General features: G+C 36.5%; 1 protein-coding gene across 3 annotated transcripts in view; it reads right to left on the reverse strand.

Moving 5' to 3' along the window:
- Positions 1 to 979: 979 nt before the first annotated feature.
- Positions 980 to 24,285, reverse strand: part of MAP3K1 (mitogen-activated protein kinase kinase kinase 1) — a 61,854-nt gene continuing 38,548 nt past the window's right edge. For all 3 annotated transcript variants that reach the window (XM_075079962.1, XM_075079963.1, XM_075079961.1), the window contains exons 3-20: positions 23,374 to 23,580; positions 21,427 to 21,627; positions 20,975 to 21,091; positions 20,273 to 20,421; positions 17,774 to 17,895; positions 16,971 to 17,052; positions 16,664 to 16,841; positions 15,607 to 15,897; positions 15,040 to 15,161; positions 12,908 to 12,999; positions 12,473 to 12,662; positions 10,875 to 12,153; positions 9,810 to 9,962; positions 8,314 to 8,476; positions 6,705 to 6,836; positions 5,561 to 5,703; positions 4,931 to 5,062; positions 980 to 3,625 (exon numbers count right to left, since the gene is read on the reverse strand). In XM_075079962.1, the coding sequence (XP_074936063.1) occupies positions 3,476 to 3,625; positions 4,931 to 5,062; positions 5,561 to 5,703; positions 6,705 to 6,836; positions 8,314 to 8,476; positions 9,810 to 9,962; positions 10,875 to 12,153; positions 12,473 to 12,662; positions 12,908 to 12,999; positions 15,040 to 15,161; positions 15,607 to 15,897; positions 16,664 to 16,841; positions 16,971 to 17,052; positions 17,774 to 17,895; positions 20,273 to 20,421; positions 20,975 to 21,091; positions 21,427 to 21,627; positions 23,374 to 23,580 (3,903 nt within the window). In that variant the 3' untranslated portion in view covers positions 980 to 3,475. The remainder of the gene's footprint in view (positions 3,626 to 4,930; positions 5,063 to 5,560; positions 5,704 to 6,704; positions 6,837 to 8,313; positions 8,477 to 9,809; positions 9,963 to 10,874; positions 12,154 to 12,472; positions 12,663 to 12,907; positions 13,000 to 15,039; positions 15,162 to 15,606; positions 15,898 to 16,663; positions 16,842 to 16,970; positions 17,053 to 17,773; positions 17,896 to 20,272; positions 20,422 to 20,974; positions 21,092 to 21,426; positions 21,628 to 23,373; positions 23,581 to 24,285) is intronic.

A 24,285-nucleotide genomic window follows, 5' to 3' on the forward strand; every position in this document is an offset into this window, starting at 1 on the left:
AATATGTTATTCCCACCAGAGAAATCAAAATGGGAACAGCTTACTATTTGCCTGCAGAAGAGCTGAACACACCCGTTGCAAATGAAGACATTGGGTTCTGTAAGTAGGTGTCTTTGACATTTACTGCCAACTGCTGGGGACAGGCGTTACCACACTGTACTATAAGATTAAGGCGTTCTACAGTAAATCAAGTAAAGGAAGAGATACAACACTCAATTTATCTTTTATTTAATCCTTGTCATATTTTCCTTCTTGACAGTTAGTACATTTTTCTGATTTTAAAAAATCAGATATTAGAATTTATCTGAAGATTTCTGCTGCCAATTTTTGCTTGTGAATTGATATGTTTGTCTCTATTTGCAGGTGGTCATGGAAGTAATGGAGACTATAAAGAGTGAAATGAAGAATTTAGTAGTCACAAAAAAAGCTACAGAACACTTGAACTAGCAAAAAGTGATTAAAACAAGCCCTAGCTTTGCAATATGTATTCAGATTGCCTGAATAAGGAAAGGCTTATGTTTGCTACTTAAATCAGAATCATTTACCTGAAAACATAAAATAGCAGATTAACTTCCAAAGTATACCTCAGTGGCTCCAGAACTCATCTAACCAAATGAGCTCACCTGATATGGTAATTAAGTTATATTTGCAGTAATGCAAAATTTAGACATTTAATATTTGATCCAAGGGCATAAGCAAGTGACATTCATAGATACAGTGTTGTCATAACAGAAGTTCCTACCTTCATTATAGATCAAAAATTTAGTGTTTGTTGCTGCCCTTTTATCTAAGCATTTTTATTGATGCATTTGATATACGTGTATCAGCCAGTACTCATTCATGTGTCATTTAATATTAGAAACTAAGTCTTGATCTATCAAATGTTGCATATGAAATTGTGTATATGAAGTGTACCAGATATCTTTTGTTCACATCAGTAAACTGAACTTACTTATATTACAATAAGCAAGGGACAAAATTTGTTCAAAAACTTTTATTTACTATAAAGACAAAAACACCAAAATAGGTACAAATTATACTATATAAAATTGGTTCAGTGGGGTAAAAACTTTTAATTAAAATATCTTGATATATTTAAAATAACAAAGGATACAATGAAGCCAAATTTCTTAACCCAGAGATTTCTGTAAAATTTGCTTGCACAGTAAGGTGCTAATAGAAGTTAGCCCTTAAGCCCTGGAAGTCTTAGGAATCAGTCACATAGCAAATATAATTTCATTGTGAAAGTGAACTTTGGTAGAAGAAACTCTATAGGACACCTGAGGTAGTAGAAACTGGAATAAACAGCAGTAGACGTTATTTACAACTTAAGTACCAAATAACATTAAGAACACAAAAAAATAATTACACAATACAATTTTCAGTCCAGCTTTGATCCAAAGAAAATAAGAATATTACATCATCACATCTGCATTTTAAAAACACCACAATTACCAGCAAGCTGAGGGAAATGCAAACAAACTCAAACAAATGCATTTGGACACCTAGAGGCAGTTTGAGTTTGAAATGTGGTAGGCATGGTGATCTACGAAGTAATACTGATTAGCTGAGGTTCATCAGTTTATACAGTTTACATTTCTGCCAGAAACAGTATTAATCTGACAACTGATCTTCCAGTACATGATTGGCAAGAGTGCATCCTTTAAAGCTTGCACATAAGAAAGACTTGGAAACAATCTTACTAGAATGAGAAATTCTAAAGTGGTCAAAAAAAGTCAAGTACAAAACAGAGCTACCAAACTTCACATTTCATATTAACTTTTTAACTCTTCAAAGTCTTCCAATCTTCCAAAACAAAGGAATGTAAAATTTCCAAAAGAAACACATTCACAACTAATGACACTGCTTTTTTTATTAGTATGAGCATGATCATTCCTGTAAACTTATCTTTAAGATGTTTTACTTCCAATTTGTGTTGTACATTTTTAATGTACTATAGCTTATTTAGTTTGTCCTGAGTCTTTGAAAATAACCAATTCTATTTCAGTCCAAGAATCCAACTGGCTTCTGAAGAGTTAAAACATGAACAGTATTTTCTTCCAAATGAATTAAACACAATCATTATTTGATTTAAAAAGATCCCCTCTTAAAAAAGCAAAAGAAAAGCTGCCATTTTCCTTCAGAATTACATGCATCAGAATCTAAAGACCTGCCTTTAAAATAATTTTATAGACCTGTTTTAAAAAAAACACACCTGCTAAAAAAACCCCAAGTTTTGCACTACAGATGAAGCTTTACTTCACATTTTACTTTATCTTGCTTTTCAAGTCCAAGTTTGTTTCTTGTTAAAATAAATACCTTTGTAATGGTAATATTTTTAACATTTTCAAATTAAATTACCTCTACTGGCTACAGTAAATAGATGATGTATGGCAGAAGGAAAACAGCAGGTAAAACTTATCAGTAGAGAATGTGACCTCAGTTTTGTTACACAAAGAATGAGATTTGCTCATAGCTGGCACTTGCTACCACTGAAGTACATGACAAAGGCTCCCATAACCTTTAATGTGAGCTGGGTTTGGGGCCTTTGACATGAAACTTCTCTACATGATTCGCCAGAAGAAACCACTATATGAAAAGGCTCAACAACTTCTAGCCTGATTCAGACTAAGTTGTTTTATACCCAACAATCTTTTTGTTGTTGTGTTTTTTTAAATTAACCTATGTTATCAGAGCCTTCAACATTGCCTTGTTGAAGGTGGCATTTTATTTTATTCCAGATTTCCAGCAAATCTGTTTTTAAAACTCTTGTGTCAACAAGGTGTCCATGACACAGCTTGTATCTTTTTCTAAAGACTATTAAGATCCCCTTTTTCTGAAAATTAAAAATACAATTAAAACAAACTTTAATTTCAAAAGAAATTACATGGCCAACAGTAAATGCACAGTGAACCACAACTGCCTGCTCTTACTTTAAGAAGGCAAAATGTTTTTTTAAAGTATCCATCAACGACTGGATTTGTTCCTCAGAGAACTTAATGCAATTAAAAGGAACAGAGAACTTCCTTTTAACCAGTGCTGAAAACTAATTGCAGAACCCTCTGCGTACACCTACATGATGTGAAATGGAACAGTGATTGCTAATTAAAATAGATCCTGAGCCCCTCAGCTGCTAATATTGCTGAAAAAGTGCTCCAAATAAAATAAAAATCACTTATCTGCTAAATAACTATGCAGATTTAAGGAAAGACGCTTTTGTGTTCACAAAGCCAGATGTTTGAAAAGGCACAGTTTACAAATCTCTGCACAAGTTGTGAAATGTTGCATACTGAGCTTAGGTAAATATTTTGATTTGTCAATCACATACTTAGGTAGGGTCCTCCACTGGCCTATGTCCTTGATGTATCTATCATTAAGGCCAGCAGAATAATACAATTTGCTGTGCTTAACTGCACTGCAAGACAGTTATGTTCAGTAGCATCTTCTTCAATATATCAGCCTTATACATAAATAGCTACCATGTAGTACGGAAGACTGGATGTTTCAGCAGCTCCCTTGATGGGGGTCTGTCCTGAGGTTGAAGTTCTAAACACCGAAGTGTCACATCTTTCAAGCCAGGAGAGAGATGTGTAGGGATTGATGGAGCAGTAGTTGCACTAGCAATCTGAACAAAGGAAAAATAACTTTTTAGAAGTCAGTTGATTCTTAAGCCCCCGCTCCTACCCCAAAAAACTTCCACAGGCAGATCGTTTTCAGCTGATAAGTTACATTTGTGAGTTTTTCTCCACCTAGCATAGTTTGTACTGCAGTTTGAAGGTTACATTACTGCTTCCATTTGACCAAATGGGTCTTAAGTTGCCCTTACGCTTATTGCCTTTCAGTTGCCACTCTCTACACTTTTCTCTGATTTTGATTCTTACAGCAAGATTCTGCAGCGACCATCTACTCAGCAGGTGTAAGAAAAGCTCTTATGCCATTCGTACTTTACTCTGCTAGTTGCCATCACTGTTAACTGGCATAAACCAACACAGAGATGTATGTTAAGCTGAGTGATGCTATGTTAAGCTGGGTATGCCCTCTTGCATTGTCTTTACTGTATTTCTGCTACCACCTAAAGGGCAATCTTTCTCAGATAGACACAGATCACACCCAGCCAAATTTTGATCTTCTCTCAATCAAATTAAGCAAGAAGGTTGAGAACACTAGAGTGGCACCACCAGATTCACACAGACACAGAACCAAGACTCTTATCACAATAGATTTGTATTTATTTCATAGTACATACTTCAGTACTGCTGTGCTAGTTCTGTTTTGTTGAAACACTTTCTTCACTCATGCTAGTGAGAATGCTAGTAATCACTTTCTTCACTTGTCACAGTATTTTCTTCACTCATGCCTACAGTTCAACTAGAGTTTTAGAATTAAATATACCTAGTTGATTTTAGTAAGGAATATGAATGCTAAATGGATGACCTAGAACAGGGAGAGGCAATATTGATATATAGCACAGCATAACGGTAGATATCTTTCAGAAAAAATCTGAACATGGAACATCAGGTTTTTTTTACTGAAGGACATTCCCCACTCAAATATTGATAGACACATAAATGTTTTATGGTAGTTTTCGCTCCCACATTTTACAGGATTGTATGAAAGAGTTCAAATCCCAATTTGCTGCCTAGAGTCAAGATCAACTCTATTCTCAAATTTTTTTTTAGCCTGTTACACTATGTATTTATATCTTAGAAGAGAGCTTTTTCTGCATATTATTGTGCTGATAGCTTTTTTTTTATGAACAAGCACTATGATTATGTTGGTATCAGTATTGATTTTGTACTAACAGCTCCAATATTAAAAAGAGCTATTGCAACAAAATTTACTATTTGTATACTTTTCTAAAATTCACATTGACTAATATAATATACAGCAATGTCTTTTGTAGGATATTGGTAGCAACCAAATACCTCACCTTAAATATCAGAGCAAGATGATTGGAGTGTTTCTCTGCATTCCAGGGAGGTTTAGCACAAGCCATTTCTATAACAACACAGCCAACGCTCCACACATCACAGCTCCTACCATACTGCTGACCTCTCAGAACCTGGACAGACAGACCAAAGCTCAGATTATCTGCTTCAAAGTCTCTTAACTCTAAGCAATTTAGATTAAAAAAAACAACAACCAAAAAACCCCAAAACGTTCAACCAAGTGCATTCTGATTAATTTTTCAGGTTGAGAGTGTGATCAGCGATGTAAATGCCATAAGATTTATACAGCTGTAGAGAGCGAGTAAATAAAATGCCTAATCAAGGGGCAAAGCAAAGTACCTTGCAATAGTTAGCTTTTGACCAAATGGTCATTTGGGCTTCAGGAACAATATTTATGATAGATATATTTTGTAACAAACTACTTAAGACAACTTCTAGAGCAAGAAAGAAATGTCATTATCGCCATGCTGGAATCACTCCTGTTCTTTAGAACAAGTATATTTAAAACATATTTGAAGCATTTACAGTCATTTTCTGTTATTTGGCTGTATGAATTAGCTTGAAGAATTCAAGCAAACTTTTTGAAGCAACTTCGAAAACTGGTTTCTTACCTCCGGTGCCATAAATGCAATAGTTCCCAACAACTGTCCCTGAAATTCCCCAGCACCAGTTCCTTTTGATGCCAACCTGGCTGCAGCTCCAAAATCAGCAATTCTTAATCTATGACCTGTGCTGTCAATTAGCAAATTGGCACCTGTCAACAGCATAATAAAAATACTACTAGTTGGCTTTCTATTAAAGGCAAAAGGATGAACAGACGCTCTTCCTCCCTCTATTTCAAGACTTAACAGGTTGACATTCCCCAACCCCAATATCAAGAAAATCTAAAAATCAAGGGCCAAGTTTAATAATGTCACTTTTCTGTTATGCCTGAATAACACTGCACACAGCCTGGGGCTGCCCAAGAGATTTAGAGAAGCAGTCAAGCTTTCGAAGTAGGGCAAACACAGGATTCTGGAACACTGCCTAGAGATGGCATAATAAAAGAAAATTGTGACCTAAAACCCTGGAGGTTTTCATTGCCTGCAGCTCCCTGTGAAATTTAAACTTACTTCATCCTTAAGCAACTTTGAGTTGTCTTGAAGAGAATTACAGAGCAACTGAAAGTTTTCCTATTTTAAGAAGAAATATTAAAGACAAATATTTGCCATTGCTATGTTGCTACTTATCTGGATATCTCTCCAGTTCATGGACAGCTACAGTGACATTAAAAGGAAAAGTTTATTAGGAAATATCAGTCTTACTGAAGTCCACATTTTGCTCAAACACAGTACAACTGTATTTATGAGGAATTAGGATGAAGGAAGAAAACTCATCACAATATTCCTATATATTAGAAACCTGACCTCTTTATCTTGGCTTGTTTACAGATTTTTACTATCATTTCAGTGTAAACATTTACATTAATTTAACTAGCAATCTTTAAACCTATACGGCAACTTCATATTTTATTTGAACAAACTGAGAAAACCAATTTTTCTTAACTGTCAGCATGGGCGGCAAATAATCCCAAGCATGTGATGAAAATTCTAGAGTAATTTCAGTAATTAAAAGGTCTTAAGAATGAATGATCAGACAAACCCAATAGAAATAACACTCTTAAGATGGTATCTGAGAGAAGCAATAGGTCTCAAGCCAAAAGAGGTGTTGCTTTCTGAATATTCCTTTTTAAAAGACATTCTAAGTAATTCTCACCTTTAACATCTCTATGGATAATCTGATTCTCATGGAGGTAAGAAAGGCCACGTAACAGTTGCTCTGTATAATTAATAATAACCGATTCTTTGAAGGCTCCATATTTACTTAACAAATGAGCAACTGAACCCCCTAGAAGATAAAAAAATTTTATCAACACTCATATTTTGCATTACTAGGATGCAGCACTACCTCCTAAAATTAGAATTTTGTATTATTGGTATCTTAACTAGAACTTTTTCTCCTCCAAAAACAATAAAATGTTTCATAGGCAAAAAGTAATATACTTAGTTACTTAATTACTTTCTACGTGGAACTGTGCATATTAAAGACATAAGTCTTCATGCTTCCTAATAACTTTATACTTCCTTAAAAGAATATGCAAATCCCATAGTGTACAAAGTACTGTTGCTAATAAAACTACACATATTTATCCAGATTTTGCATTAACACTTAAGCAGCAGAACACTTAACTTTCTTTGCGGCAATAGAGATGCACCACTTCCAGTAGGCATTCCTTCTGAGGATCTCAGTTTAGGTTCGTTACCATCCAAGTACCGATAACAGAAGCAAGTAGACAAGCAAGGAAAAGCAGTATCTTCCTCTGTTTTCCAAAACTGACTTACAGATCCTCAAGATTTTGGATTTCTATTGTGCCTCTCAAAGTATTCTAACATAACTTAGGCTTGAACGAGGTAAAGACAATTCCTGACACTACCTAAATAATACTATTTCAGAAAATCTATACTTAAAAGAAAGTTAAACACCCTTAGTTTTGAGAAAGTATTTTCTGCGCTACTGCTTGTAATAACACATACTTGGGCTTTCCTTGTTAGCACTCTGGTATTGCTAAGTGGTTTCTGCCAGAGAACATAAGTTAAGGTGCAATGCTTTCTTTTATAAGAAATAAGGATGTATAAAATACCAGATCTAGTGTTGGTAACTGAAGGTCAACAATGTATAATCCCATTCATCAAATTAATAAAGACCCTTCTTAAAAAAAAAACAAGAATACTTTCTTGTCCCCACTCTATAAAATAATGAAAAGACTTCACTATTTGTTACTAAATTACCACATAATATATTTAAGATTTGAACATGTTTTTCCCAAAACATCCTGCTTGCTACCTTTTATTAGAAATTTACTTTAAGTTCTTAAATGCCTTTCACATCACCTCACACAATTTTTATGAAAATGCTTGGGACAAAAACAATTGACAGGTATTCCAAACTTTTAATAATAACTTAAAGTTACATAGGTACACTGAAAATGCAAGTTTGATGTATTTCCAGCTGAAGTGCCTGCTCTCAAAGTTTCTAACTCCTTATTTAGATTTGGAAATTGAGGAAAAAGTAGTAGAATTCTTGTTCAGGGCTTCCATCCACTTTAATTGTATGACAGATTAGGTATGGAAAATCCCAAATGAAAAAAAAGGATACACCAGTAAGAATATTGTTAAGACCACTTAAACTGTTCTGTTAAGTGGACCTTTATACTGGTTACCAACAGTATACAAATTTGCAGACTAAAATGCAAAATATAGTATTGAACTACATAGTTCAAGATTCAACTGATATTTTAATTTTCTTTGGTATTGTAGTTGTTTACCTGCCATCCATTCAATAAAGAGGTTATAGTTGCTCTTCTCACATGTAGCACCCAACATTCGAATAATGTTAGGATGGTTCAGATGACTCATCATCCGTATTTCTTCTCTTAGTGCTTCAACTACCTCTTCTTGCTCAGATGATGTGTTCCTGACATATGTCACCTGTTTTGAAATATGGTATTCAGACTTGCCTTACAGAATTCCCAGTCCTGTAAGCCCCCCCCTTCAGTACAGTAACAAAACCGGATTGTTTTCTGTCCCTTTTCACCATCTGGAAATAGCAAGTATTCTTTTATCTCAAGCCCCTTCAGCTGAGAACTTATCTCCATGTGCTCCAGTCATAGAAAATTAAAAACTGATCTTCTGTGGAAATAAGAACAAAAATCTCTCCAAGTATGGAATGGGGACACTTCTCTTTTCACTCTCCTCTACTTAAATTAGGAAAAGAATTTTTTTTTCCAGACATTGAAGAAAAGGAAGACCGACCTGAAATCAGATTCTGACAGTATTGTTATTTGTAAGATTTTTACCAGTTTAGCCTTACTATCTGTTTCTTAACTAAACCTCTTATCCCAGAAATTAGTGGGAAAACAGATCAGAAGTCTGGTAATAGAACTGGAGGCAACCCCAGCTCCAATCCACACTGAATCTGAAATGATGGTATGCTGCAGAGAATTTCCCCTGGGCATCAGAATCATCATCATCTCTCCAGGAGGAGCCTCAAGGACTACATAGACAGTCCTACTCTTTCAAAAGGAAGAGTTTCAGAGGAGGAATAGCTCATGACAGATAGTCTTTCCCTGATTAAATGTTAAGGTCATTCTAGAATAAATAAGAACATGTTAAGACTAAGATTTCCTCTATGCTGGTATCACTGATTCAGACCCATGGCACCTTAAGTGTGGAAGATTTACTCACACCTAGAACCTTCAAAAAAATCTTGAGTGAAGCATGTACATTTGGGCCTCTTTTCTCAATCACACGTCTGTGTCTATTAATTTAAATATTAAAAATACTTGCCTCAAAGCTGGCTGTTAGATCAGAGGAAACAAGCATTAAACTACATTTCCTCTGCTCTAAACAGTTTTAGGAAAAGAAAAACAGCTTGACAAGCAAGGGGAAACTACTTTTAATAGCTACCATGCAAACAGGGCATTAATTCGGAATCAAGAGATCTGGGCTCCATTCCTAACTCTGTCACTGATTTATGAACTTGGTAAAAGTAAAAATACATTTGAAGAACTGTGAAAGAAAATGGGCATATAAAGAAGTACAGGTTTTTTTCATTTTAAGGAGAAGGGACAAAATCCTGAACATATTAATACCATGTACATAAAGACTTATGTATTACATGAGAACACATGACAGGGAGCAGAGGAAGCAAGGAAGCACAAGAAGTCTGTGAGAGCAGAGAGCTTTTATATTTAATTTTCCAAAGAAATATTGAAGAATAAACACAATATATTCAAGAAAGTGAAGTATTTTGAGTATCTACCTGTTTTACAGCCATTAATGTCCCCGTTCCTACATCCTGAGCTTGGTAACAGGAAGAGAAAGCTCCAAGACCAATTTGCTGACCTTTGAGCCATTCTGCATCTTCTCTGTAATGGTGTTTTGCTTTGGTATGTCCAGGCAGGGTTTCAGGGGTCTGCAAATTAAATTCCAAATCAGTTCTATGTTTACTAGCATGCATCCAAGATGCAGACATTCTGGAAGGTTAAGAAATATCCAAGCTTATATGCATCTCCCCTCCTTTACGTTTCTTTGTACTGCATGTTATACACGTTTCAGCTAAGGCCAGAACACCAGTGTATTCTGTAAACCACATACTCCTACTGTATGTAGGAACAGAGAGCCTCCTCTATGTTACTACCTGAAGGTGAAAGGCAAGATTTAAGGACACAAATAGGAGCAAGGCATTTTTTCTATTCCTCATCTCACATCTAGTTAAGGTTTTAGTTAGCAGCTACAGTAAACAACCAAAATCACATTGCTTTCTATTTTATTTATTTGTCCCAGTTCATGCTTCACATGTTGTTACCTCATGCAAAGGATCACAAATAAAATACTCCTTTCTCTACTCTTATTTCTTGTGCTGTTGTCTATTTGCAAACAAATATCTTTTTTCTGACTTCTAAAGTATCTAACATATCTCTCAATATGTGCTGACAAGATCTCTTCCGACTCTGCCTTTTCTTTCAGAAACTAGTTTGGTTTTGTACAATTGCCTTTGAAGTAAACCAGCATTAAGACTCAGTACAGTTCTACTCCTGCTTAAAAACTTCATCCTCATTTCTTGGTTACCCCACTTTTACACTTCCTTCTTTGCTGTTTTAAAGATTGGTACATCACATGATGTTTCTCTTCCAAATAATTTCTCAATAACCATGGAAAGATTCTGTTAGCGCCCTCAACTGGCACACTGTTTATACTCTAACTCCTAGGAGAGGGTATTGAATCCATTTGTGTTTTACGTAACTTTGGAAATGTAACAGCACTATTTTATAAACTCAGTGAACCTCAACTGAGGCTTATGCTAAATTCCAATATGTATACTTACATCCTGCTGAATGATTATGATATCTTCACCATTTTCGACTTGTAGTTGGGGAATTATTGGCAGGGCATCTTGAGATGCTGACATTGCCATAGCAATAGCTAAAGCCTCCTCCTCTTCAGCTTCCATCTTTTCCTTGCATTTTTGATTATGGTTTACGTCGTCTTTGTAAGTATCATCATTTTCCGCCCGCTCAGGAGAAAGAACCGCAACTTCAGACTTGAACGTAACTGTGCCATCACTCGTTGGCATGGAGGCCTCAAGTAGGTCCTCAATACTTGAATTAAGCTCTGCATTAACATCCAATTGACATTTTTCATCTACTGGTGTAAACACTGTCTCTTCACTTGGTATAACTGCACTGCTACTACTACTACTATTGCCATCACACTGTGAAATGTCATTCAGGTCAAGTGTCATACTGTTTTTTAAGGTTTCTCCCTGCTTGTTCACATCACCTGGCATGGGCCGTGATGGCTTTGGCCTGTGTATGTGACTGGATGGCAATGGCCTGGCTTGGGTAAAAACTGGGGAAAGTTTCTCTGATTCTTTATTTTCAGAACGGTTTCTCTGAAACTGGAGAGAAAGCTTCCGTTGTGTATGAGGAGAAGGTGAGGGGACTTTGCAGGGAACGAATCCCTGAGGTCTGAGCTTTGAGACATCTGTTACAGTGCCAGCTGGTACAGATGGGTTTGAAGGAGAGAGAAGTGTTGGGAATAGTGAGTGGGAATGGCTGGATGAGGGAGAAGAGTTCAAACACTGGCTGTGGGGTTTTCCTTTTGTTTGAATGGCTGGCTTTGGTTGCTCAGTGGTTACTGATGAAACAGGAAGTCCCACAGCAAGGCCAGCCAGCGTCTCAGAAATGTCCTCTGGACTGGCAATCAGTTTTTTATCACTTAAACCTTTCCCACTTTTCCCCGACAACTGGACAGTATTGTTGGGAGTATTACTTTCTGTAGCTTCTGGAGAGTTATCTGGTACAGGTAGCTGCAAAAAGTCTTCATGCTGACATTCCCCAGACTGCATTTCTTCCATGCCTAGCTGGATGGCTTCTGCAATTTCCATTTCATCTGCTATTGCCATGAGACGTCGACGCATCCTAGCATAGTGAGTTGAGCTTGTCACACTCAACATTTCTAACAGCTTTACAAAAACATGGGGCACTCTTGCCACCATTCTTGCTGCACTCAAAAATACTCTCCGTGACAGTTTACCAACCATTGAGTGAGAATTGTCAATTGACTGCAAGGCGAAAGTTAAGAGGGAGAGAAGTTTCTTATACCTAAAAAAAGAAAAGAGGTATTTTATAGACTGGTATGCTCTAGTTAACTACTGCCAAGAAAGCCATTTCCAGATAATGTGTTTAGCTGTCAGTTCTGCAGCAGAAAGGAGACTTACTGCTGCACTAGTGCTTCAAAATTGATTCACAGCTCAGAAGTTTTAAAAAAAGGCAACCATTTACTCCATATACTAAGTGCACTTTTGCATATAAATATATACTACTTATTTACAGGAATTAGAACAACTATTTTTTTTTTTAAGAAATCGCCAACACCACATTCAACCACAAAGAGTAATAGTCACATAGTGTAAGAAAGTACCTGTCTACTATGGTATCAGCATGTAAAACATCTCCACAGACAATGTGGGGATAAAATTCACCAGGAAATTCCAACAGAAGCCTGTCTATTAGACAAAGTCGCCCCAGTAGCGCTTGCCAGTTGCTAGATTCTGTTTGGGTTCCGAGAATACAATTTAAGACATAATCAACACCACCAATACCAATGGACCCTACAAAAAAGTTGATAAAGTAAGGATTAGTTATGTTCACAGTCTAAATTCTGATCTAAATAAAGATCACAACTGTGTCATACACAAATACACAGTTTGCACAAATTAACCCCCTCCCAAACTGCTGAGAGAAATACTGTTCTCTTTGTCAAGCTGATATTGGAACAAATCCTGTATTAAATTTAAAACATTTCAGTATATTTCTTGTAATTATAATTCAATTATATATGAAGAGCTATTAATACCAGATTTAAGTATTTCTCTCCCAACTGCCAGCTCGCCTGCTTGGCCTTTACACATCTCCAATAGCGTTGAGACTGAAAGTTGACTTGTTCGACTGTAAGAAATTAGAACCAAAAAATAACTCTCTTAACAGATGGCTTTCAAGGGAAAACATTCTAATTATATTTCAATAATCATTAGCTTGGAATTGTGCACAGAAAATTATTTCACATCACTTTATTCCGATACATTTCTACAAACCTCTATCTGTAAGCTGCCAATAGTTACAACATTTTTTACAAGGACACTTCCAGAAATAATGTGTATCACTAATAAATAAACACAAACCCAAATAGGACCTCATATTCTTGCAAAAACAGGCCAAATCCAGGAATCCAGCAACACAAGGAACAGTTATATTTCACTTATTCCTTTACCTTTAGATGTTCTATTGCTAGACTATTGTCAGGGCTTTTCTAGTTGCAGTTTCAGAAGAAATGCTGCTTAGGAACTAAACCTAAAGAGACAAAAATCAAGCTGGTGGATTTCTGCATCTAGTTTACAGTACAGGTGAAGAAATGGTTGGTCTGGCAGAACTGACAGGGTAGCTTGGGACAGGAAGACAAGGCCTACTCAAGCCAGAAATGCTAATGGCATTCATGCAGAATAGCCATCTTCTAGCACTAGACCATGAAATAAAAAGTAGAAGTGTTATGTTAACACTTCATGGCACAGATGTACAACAGCTTTTATTGAAACAGGAAACATACATGATTGGTACTTGCTAAAGGGTACTTGCTGACTGATTAAAGGTGAGTCATGAGAATTAGACCAAAGCAGTATCAGCTGAGATGGAGGGGATGGTTGATGACTGCACTTAACTTCTTCCTTATTTTAAGGGGGGAAGAAGGCCTAGAAAAAGGGTCCAGTCCTTTCAACATATTCATCAATGACCTGGACGATAGGATAGAGTGCAACCTCAGCAAGTTCGCTGATGATGCCAAGCTGGGAGCAGTGGCTCATACACCAGAAGGATGTGCTGCCATCCAGCGAGACCTGGACCAAGGGGAACCTCATGAAAGTCAACAAGAGCAAGTGCAAGGTCCTGCCCCTGGGGAGAACAACCCCATGTACCAGTACAGACTGGGAGTTGACCTGCTGGAAAGCGGCTCTGTTGAGAAGGACCTGGGAGTGCACGTGGACAGCTAGCTGACCATGAGCCAGCACTGTGTCCTTGTGGCCAAGCAGGACGACAGTATCCTGGGCTGCATTAAAAGGTGTGTGACCAGCAGGTTGAGGGAGGTTATCCTCTCTGCTCTGCCCTAGTGAGACCACATTTGGAGCACTGTGTCCAGTTGTGGGCTCCCCAGTTTAAGAAGGACGTGGAACTGCTTGAGCAAGTCCAGCGGAGAGCTGCCAAGACGATCAGGGGACTGGAGCATCTGCCTTATGAGGAAAGGCAGAGAGACTTGGGTTTGTTCAGCCTGGAGAAGAGAAGACTGAGGTGGGATTTAATAAATACCTGTAAATATCTAAAGGGTGGGCGTCAGAATGATGGAACTAGATTCTATAGTGTCCAATGGCAGGACAAGGTGCAATGGGCACAAGTTGAAACACAGGGAACTCCACTTAAATATGAGAAAAAACTTCTTTGCTGTGAGGGTGACAGAGCATTGGAACAGGCTGCCCAGGCCGGTTGTGGAGCCTCCTTCACTGGAAACATCCAAAACGTGCCTGGATGCGGTCCTGTGCCCCCTGCTCTGGGTGTGCCTGCTCAAGCAGGGTGGCTGGACAAGATGATCTCCAGAGGTCCCTTCCAACCCTTGCCATTCTGTGATAGAATGTGCTCTTCCTAGAAAGGTTGGACTAGATGATCCCCGAGGTCCCTTCTAACCTGTGATTCTGTGATTAAGATCTGTGAATGTTGAAAGAGTATCGTCAGGTGCCTTGAGAAACTACATCTTTCAAGCCAGAAGTCTGTTGGGGGCAATCAGACTGTAACAGAAACATGATATATTTATACCTATGATCTACACATTTTATTTCACCACCAACTGTAAATGGTCTCCTAGTGTCACATATGTAGTAACAAATGAAGCTTCAAGACATTTCAGTAACAATCCAATATGAATTTGAAGTTTTCAAGACACCATACCTGTTGGCATCTGCACATTTAACTAATATTGTCTCTACAACCGGCTTGAGAAGTCGCTGTAGTTTAGTCCTCTCTGCCAAAGTATGACAGGGAGTATATACCAGCATGGCTCTTAAAGTTTTCTAAGAGAAAGAAAAAAGCAATACATATGAAATCAAATTAGCTACACAATTAAATTTTTTTTTCAAGTGTTGTAAATAGTTTTATATAAATTGCATTCAAAGTATCAGTGAAATGTTCAAAGGATAAGTAGCTTACTACATATTCACTGTTAGAATTAGTAAGGTATTCTTCGAGGTTGGAGAGAACCTAGTCATACAAGTATTGTTAATACTTTGCACTGTAGCAAGCACTTCCTTATATTTGGCCAGTGGAGTCACGCTATTTCACTCTTCCTGAGGATTTTGTTCATCTCGCTTTCAGATGATGGTTAGAAGTCAAGTCATCAGTGGAGCTCAACAACAATTACTAGGATTGCTGAATTCATGTATCTCCTCCCCTTCCCACCCCTTCAAAAATAAAGTAGCTTTGAAACTGTTAGAATCAAATGAGTAAAAAGCTACTTACTAAAGCAGCAACATACACTTTGTAGACAGGGTCAGCACAGACCATGGACAGCACACTGCAGCAGGATTCCACCACCACATCTCCTGAGACAGTGGTCTGAGAAGACCCACTAGCTGCTCCCAGAGCTCCAGCACCTGTGTTGTTTCCGTTGCTACTTCCAGAATTTCCAGTGCTTTCACCATTAGCCAGTAATAGAGCACCACTAACATCATGGGAAAGACGTCTAAGTGCCATCTCTCGTATATTCCAGTTTCGAGAAAACAAACAGCCGACTAACTCCATTCCAAACACCTGCCACAGAAAAAGCAATGTCACAGGAGTCAAACTGAATAATACTGCAACTTAAGTACCTAAGAAGAGCAATCAAAAAAAACAACGAAACATTTCTGGTGAAATATCACCTTAAGAAGTCTGACAGCAAAAGTGTCAGAAAGTGCAACATCTTAAAATAGGGTTCTGTGATAGAAATGAAACATGATAAATGATAAATCATCAGTTCTCCAAAAACTCTGTAAGTGGGAGGATGACTGTATAGATGGCTTTATTCACTTTGAATTTTAATTATTCAGTATGGAGTTTGTTTCTAGACATTGATATAAAGAACCCTGAAACCAGGGTCTATACCAGACAAAAATTGCAGCAGAAATATAAGCAAGTTCTCCCACTTAAAAGCGTGTGACCCCTGCTCAGTTGAACGCACTGGTAGAGTCTTATTGAGGTTATTCAGCTCCTGCCACACAACTTGGCTAACAAAAAGTGCCAACTTTGTATTTATGTGACACTTGCACAACCAACACTAGAGTTAAGAACACTACATTTTATTACACGGACCTTTAATAGGAGGCCTGAGATGAAGTCCAAAACTGAAACCTTAGTTAAACAAAACTGGAAAACCTTCTCTTCTGATGCAAGTTAAATGTAATTCTTTCCAATAATAATGAACCGTAAAGGTGATGGGATTCAGAAAAAAGTTTTGAACTGTTGATCTGACAAATCTAGTCCAACGGTTCAAAAATTAGTTTTTACATTTGAAGCTTCTTTTTCAAAGTAAAATTACCTGAATCCATGGCTCAGCTAAATCTTTATAAGCAGAAGGGATCTGCTGGACCCCATAATGAGTAAGGTTAAAATTGCTATCTTGGGTTCTTCTCTGTGATCCAGCTGTAGGTTGCTGCTGAGTTTGTTGCTGAACCACACGGAGTACAGAAGAATCTACAGGGCTTGGCAATTCATGACTACGGATTAACAACAAATAATGTGGATTAAAAAATGAAACATTTACTGAAGTAAATATTTCAGCATATTTAGGAACATCAGCTAAAGATCCAGAAACAGAGTTTGTTATACTCAGACTGAATCCTCACCTATAGAAATCATGAGATCTCCATTTAGATCTACAAAGAGGACAGATAAGTGGCTCTCTGTTTCTTCTGCATTCTTCGGCCCCTGGAACACAGCAAGGGGATAATATGTACTTCAGTTTTACAGTGTACAAAACCAGAAGGTGGCATTATTATTTTTAAGTTTTACTCAACAATGTTAGTTTCAGGATAAATGCTTCTGAACTCAGTGATTTGCAGCAGCTTGATAAATATGGGCATTTAAACATTTTTTTGCATGCAGAAATGCTTGTTTAGCACTATGATTAATATTAAAAGTTAAGAACTGAAATACAGTTCCTTTTGTACCACAAACATAGGTAATGCTTTTTCAAAAGTATTAATACATGTGAGATAGAATTTTGTTAAAGCAAACTATTTACATACTTTATTTAATGTAGTATGTAAGCATACTCCATAATTCATAATCCTAGCTGTCAACAGATGCTTTCATGCATGCTAATGATAAGTCACAGGGGGCTACAAGTCTGTTCCCAACCTTGCTCTAATTGGAGATAATCTTGTCATTCAGGTAAGAGAGGCTCAAAACTCTTGCCCTGCAGTTAACTTCTTTCTCAAAGCATCAGATACAAAATTGGTTTGTGAAAAACTGATAAAATAAAGCTTATCAATAGTACCTGACTCCCACAAAGAGCTACCAGCCATAACTTAAGAGCGGGTTTCTGGTTTTTTACTTTTAAACAAAAAACCCAACAAAACCACACTGTTATAATACGTTAGTATATTTAGAGTCACCAGAACTTAACATGACAAAGATGACAACGTACATATTGACATGCAGTGGTGGTGTAATTTGTTCCTGCAGCCATCCTCACACACAGTTAGGCTTTCTTCATCCAGCATGCCTAACAAACAAATGGGGCACATCTGTTCTTCTTCATCCTTCATACTGTAAAAACAGATATTTGTGATTGTAAAAGTGGCACATTAGAATTCAGAACAGGCTTTAACAGTGAAAAAAGATTAACTTCCTGTTCGGAACAGTCACTTCTGAGTATCTATGGGCTATTAATGAATCACTCTCCTAAACCTTGGTCTAAGTAACCAACCAAAGTTTTAGAAGCACTGAGTACAGACAACACCGTTGAAATGAAGGGGAAAGTCACAAAACACATGACATCTTTCCAAACTAGGTCAGATACCAATTAGAGATTGAAAAGCCCAGTCTTGGGCACTTAGATTTTTTTTTTTTCCTAAGGCTTCTTTAAGCAAACCAACCTTTGCTTTTTTAACTTATCATTTGGTTTTGAAAAACTAAGACATTTTGAAAGGTACCCACATTTTTTTTTCCCATCACACTCCCATTAGAGTACTGAGTCACAAGGTAGTCTTTAACCCATTACAGGAAACAGTAATTTATATTTGACGAACATACATAAAACTCAAAATTAACAGAAGATAACAGCCACTCAAAATTTCCTGCCACAAACAGAAACAGATGCAACAGATTCACATGAACACTAACATACCTACATGTGACATGTAGGTTTAAAAAAAAAAACCAACCCATTTTCCTTGTTTTACATGTTGCTTCCATTTTATTTACCCTCCTCTTAATTTTGAAATGGATATAACTAGAAATTTCACCAGAAAAATTATTCTGAACTTACACAAGTTTAGTGAAAAACATAGATTTTAATCTTCTGTAATATTGTTTAAACGTGCAAAACTCTTACTACTCATGGCAAAAATATAAGTTATAGTTAGTGTGAGTCTACAAGACTTCAGGAACCCTGTACTTGTTCAACAACAATATATTTTTAAAATAAAATTAATTTTTACATAATTTCTATGCGTATATATTTAATTCTGTTTTCTTGCAAATAGTTGACAGTATTTTCCTTGAAAAATCCACAAGAATAAGCTTACAGTGAAAAATTCATTTCCACAGCATGTATAGAAACACAAGTTTTAATTGAAAACTTATTTTTGAAGAATCATTAGTAAACCAAACATAATTGCAAGTCACAGTAATTATCAGAACTCAGTAAACTCTCAAATTATTCTGATGCTCACTGTGCTCCAATACTTATATCATGCAAGATTAGACTTCCACAGAACAGCAACTTGTCTCATTGAACAAGTAATGCTAGGAACTAATTATCAGGTATACTGGCAAACAACTGAAAAATCTCTCATCCTGTAAAAAATGAGAACTAATGCAGTGAAGTTCAAAATCCAGTGAACCTAATTCTATGAAAATAAAAATTTCCTACACATGCTATCTACATTTAAGGAACTGGACTGCCAGATAAGTAGTTCAGAGTAGGTTATTTATGTAACTGCTTTGTTTATGCAATTTGTTTACAGTGACACTATTTGGTGATTTGGAAAAGTAAGTAAAAGATGACGGGCAATTAAGGTCACGATCTGTACATCAGAATTACATGCCTGTCTGAATATATTAATCTAACTCTATGTTTATTATCACAAAGTAATGTATCAAGGTACCCCTTAAGTTAGGTTTCACATTACACAAAAGATAACCTCAGTTTTGGAGCCTTCTGTGCTTTGACCTCTCTAGAAGATGCCTAGTTCATCTACTAACGCATGCCAAATCACTTGTTTAAAAAATCCATATCTTTTCAAAATCAAGGAAAAGAACATGCAAAAGCACTCAAGTAGTAGAAGCTGGGGGAGGGAGGGAATCAAAGAATCAAACTTAAAATTGAGAAGTAATCTTTTAACATTGTATTAACAATAGAAATCATAACAATTTAATAGCTCCCTTTAATCACCCATTTTATATGAAGTGTTTATATGTTTACTTATGGTTTTATATATATAACTTCATACATATGTTTACACAAAAATTTTTTCGGTATATTGTCATAGGCACTAGCATTTCTCCAAAGCAGGACAAGAGAAAAAGAAAAATCATGTTTCTTCATTTGTCAACACTTGCACAAGTGCTGTATTTGAATAAATACACACAAATATGTTTCCATAGTCAATATATGCTTTAGTCTTGCACTTCCATTTCAAAATCTTGTTTCCTGAATTCATAAGGGGTCAAAATAAACTCTTTTGACAACTCTATTCAACATTTTTCAAACAGAAGTTATAAAGTTATAAAGCAAATACACCCACTTGGTACCAAGGTGACTAACATATGCTTGACTCAATTGTTTGCAAATACATAAGACTTAATGTGGCTTGAAACAAAAGCAGCTTTGAACAAAAAGAATGTAGGTGGATTCTAAACCTCCAAAATTATAAGAAAACTACAGAATAAAAGCTTTTAATTCCTTTAGAAAAATACTAACCTGTTTTCTGAACTAGATGTAGAAGTACTAGATGATGACAATGTATGAGAATTTGACATGCGTGAGACAAACTTCTGGATGGTGTTACGAGATGGAGCTTTGATCCTTGAGCTACGCCTACTGTGATATTTCTGGAACAAACTCTCAACCTAACATCAGAAAAAGACAGCAACAGTCGTATTTATGCTATGAATAGCTTGTAATTAAAAGTAATATTACTGAAGCTTAACTACTGCTAAAAAAAGGTCTATTCACCTTCACAAAAATGCATTAGCAGTAGCAGCAGGAATTTCAGAAGTCTTACTAATAAACAGATCACAAGAGACACTTCACAACAAAACCTTATTTGCTTATTAAAAATAAACAACAGTTTTAAGTATACACACAATTACTTCTGAAAACTCTTGTTCTGTTTACCTTCCAGCTAATCAGTGTGATATACACAAATTTGAGTAGAAAATCCAAGATTTGTGTTACTGACTAAACTACAGGTCTCTACTATTCTTTTACTTATGGCTTTTATTTGTAGCTATTTTTTTTTCTACTTACAGAGCTCTTGAGACTGAATTAAAGATAATTAAAAACATATATTCTTGTTGCTTTTCAAAGCAACAGCTTCCAGCATTTTTAAGATAATGTCCTAAAGACTTTTGCCTGGAGTGTATTATAGATCTTCCATTGTATCTATTAGAAATTGATTACCTCAAAGTTCTTCAATGTCTTTCTCCATAGCATTGGGTCTGACGGTTCAAGCTGGAACACCCGCAGCATAACAAACAGCAGATGAATACAAAATGTCCCACGGCCACAGCTACAAGTCTGCAAAGAGCAGTATATACTAAGGCTCTACTGAACTGGTAACTACACAGATAATATTTCCACATTTAAGTGCATCACAGAACATATCGCAATTACTTCCAAACTAGAATCTTTTTTTTCTAAAGCAAAACTTCAGACAAAACTAATACACTTGCTACATATTTGATAAAAAAGCTGATTATATTCCATTAGCACAGATTACAACTTTCAAATGCCACTTTATAGAACCGTTATGATGAGTTGGCGACTAACTCGATGTAATTTGGTTTTGAACAGTTCTCCAAGGTTAACTACAAATCAATAAAAGCTACAGACAACACAAAAATGTTCTCTACCTGAGGCCCAATAAACACTCTGTATTTATTGTCAGGGCTGTCTCCTCCAATTAAGAAAGAGTTGGGTCCTATCTGCTGCAGCAAGTACAGCCTGGCTCGCATAACTTTGTTGACGCGACGATTTGTTTCCTCAGGGCTGTATGGAGAGAAGCCATCTGGAGATGGCGCTCGTCGAGGTGGTGTTATTCGTCCACTCTGAAACTGCATAAGTGGTTCCATCCATAAGCATTTCCAGACAACAACACATTTAATTAAGTGTTGGTTTTCTGCCCTGCCAGGCCCCGCCCCCCCACCCCCAGGGACACAAAATAAGAGTCCTCAAAACCTGAAAATACTATGACCTGCTGAGGGTATATGATTTTAAAAGGATTACTTTCTTCCATTCCTAGAACTCAAGGGCAGAAGAAAAACTGAAATTTTGCCTGACATTACAATAGAAAAGGATCTCTTAAATTGCATCTATTTTCAAGTCTTCATTGATTGCCTTACCATATTACTACTGAATAATTCAATCAGAAGATAATCATAGACTTGTGGCTCAATACAGGAATTATGTAAGATTGTAACGCTAATATATTTAATAAATTAAGAAGTCCTATGACTACAGTTTACAAAGGGGAACATACAATCAATGAAGAACAAAAGTTTAAAAATTCCAAAGAAGGAGAAAGGATACAGCTTCCTCTCCTTTGCACAGGTAAAGCAACTTTCAGCTCAGGATGGTTTTTGTTTTGTTTCCCCACGATCAAAAATTCAATGGCCCAAACCTTTTATTAAGATTTTCTTCACTTAAATGCATCACATTTCCAACATTACAAGATTCATTAATGGCTCTGTCCAATTTCAAATCTTCTGCTTTGATTTATATCCACTTTGAATTTTATGTTATGATGCAGGCTATAATTGACTCACTGTCCATCAGTTAAGCAAAAGATAGCCTGAACTTCTAAGGTTTTGTGTGAAAGGTTAATATAAAACAAAGAAAAACAATCAAATAGAAAAGGATCAAAGGCTAAATAGGATAGTTTTGTGGGTTGTTGTGGTTTGGAGTTGTTTGTTTTCGGGTTTTTTTTTTGTTTGGTGGTTTAACCTTCCAATTTCTCCTGTCAAGAGGAAAGGAGCTGTGCTGCAGTGCTGTAACCTGTGATATTCATCCCTAGTTCAGAGGAATGGCAGTACAGATTTTAATTGATTTTGGAAATTTTGTTTAGAGCAATGGGACCATAAAAGCAATTAGAATTTATTCTTACTCTTACTTGTTCTTACAGTTGTAGAAAACTGAAGCTTAAATGTGGATGAGCATTTTTATAATAAGCAAGCCTGTTAGATACAATTGCTCAAAACATTAAACTCTGAACTTTAATGAAGCTAGTTACTATTGCTCAAAACGTTCTATTCCAGATCTTCTCAAATGTAAATGGTAGAGATTTTAATCTTCTAACTATGCACATAACTAAATCTTCCCTAAGCTGGACATAAAGATAATTTCTGAAACAGAGGATCACAAATAGCAGACAGTAACACTTTTCTGTAGGAATCTTAACCCAGTCAACAATCCTATCCCCACCAAAATATACCTGCCTGGACAACTGACATGCAAAACTACAAGAAAAAAAACCCAAACTACTAGCTTGATTTGCACAAAGAGGTGCTAAGAGAACATACACGTGTTCATGACTGAGTATTTATATTTCTTCATTTATTTCCTAGAAATAAAAATCGAAAGTGGAACAGAATTAAAAAGAAAACATGCACCTAAGAGTAGAGAATAGAATTCCACATATAAGAAACATAATGAGATGCAGTCTGTGTTTCTCTCTAAAATGATACCCTGTCATAATCCTTTTGTATCAGCATATTGTCCTACAGAGGGAAGATTAATTGCCTCCAAGCAAAAGATTCAAGAATATAGCCAAATTAAAAATTACATCACGGCTTGCAACTTACAGGCACTGGAGATACCCTTTTCCTTCTAACACCAGGTGATTCAGATTTAACCGTCCTAGAAGATGATGATGAGGAGCTACTAGGAGAAGGACTACGTCTTCCTTTCTGCGCAGGTGAAGAAACAGTGCTTGGTCCTTCAGCTTGAGGTTCTAGAGAGAGTTTGTTAATTTCCAGTCCGTCTCCTTTTCCAGGGATAGGCTTCACCACCTTGCAGAAATTAAACCATGTGTTAGAATTACAAATTGATCATTTTACACCAAAGCAAAACAAATTCATCAAAACTTTTTTTACTAGCATTATGTAATTAAGCCATTATCCAGACACCTGAAGTTTGCATATTCCCTAGGTTCTAATATTAACATCTAATAGGGGGTCTTTCGTTAATCTATATGCAACACAAAAGCATCTGTCCATTTGTGCCACTCATGTTAGTTGTGGCAGCAGCTTATTTAATTCTCAAATTACTTCTGTAATTGTAATTCATAACATCTCAAAGGACAACAGTTCCCCCATTTGAACAGCAGGAGCCGAAAGAATCTTCTTCTACAGGCATGGTCTGCTTATTAAGAGCTACAACATTGGATTCATCTGTTACATACAACAAGTATCAGCTGAGAAACACTAAGGTTGCTATTTCTACAGCACACCACTTGTTGCAAAGTAAAAATTACTTTAAACCTGGAGGCAATGCAGCAGAATTAAGGTGTGCTGCACCCTGCGAGAACCACACCTGGGTTTTCCGCCTGCCATGTAAGAACAGCTACACCACAACCAGTATCTGAGCTAATACAGTGCTGCTCTACATGAGGAGGCACATGTGCTCAAGTACAGTGAGTAAATACACTTCTAATACAGTGCCTTGTTGCATGAACACTAAGTTTTTACACTGAGGTATGGAATATTTCAAGAAAA

The sequence above is a fragment of the Phalacrocorax aristotelis genome, chromosome Z (genome assembly GCF_949628215.1).
Source record: "Phalacrocorax aristotelis chromosome Z, bGulAri2.1, whole genome shotgun sequence".
In the NCBI taxonomy this organism is placed as follows: Eukaryota; Metazoa; Chordata; class Aves; order Suliformes; family Phalacrocoracidae; genus Phalacrocorax; species Phalacrocorax aristotelis.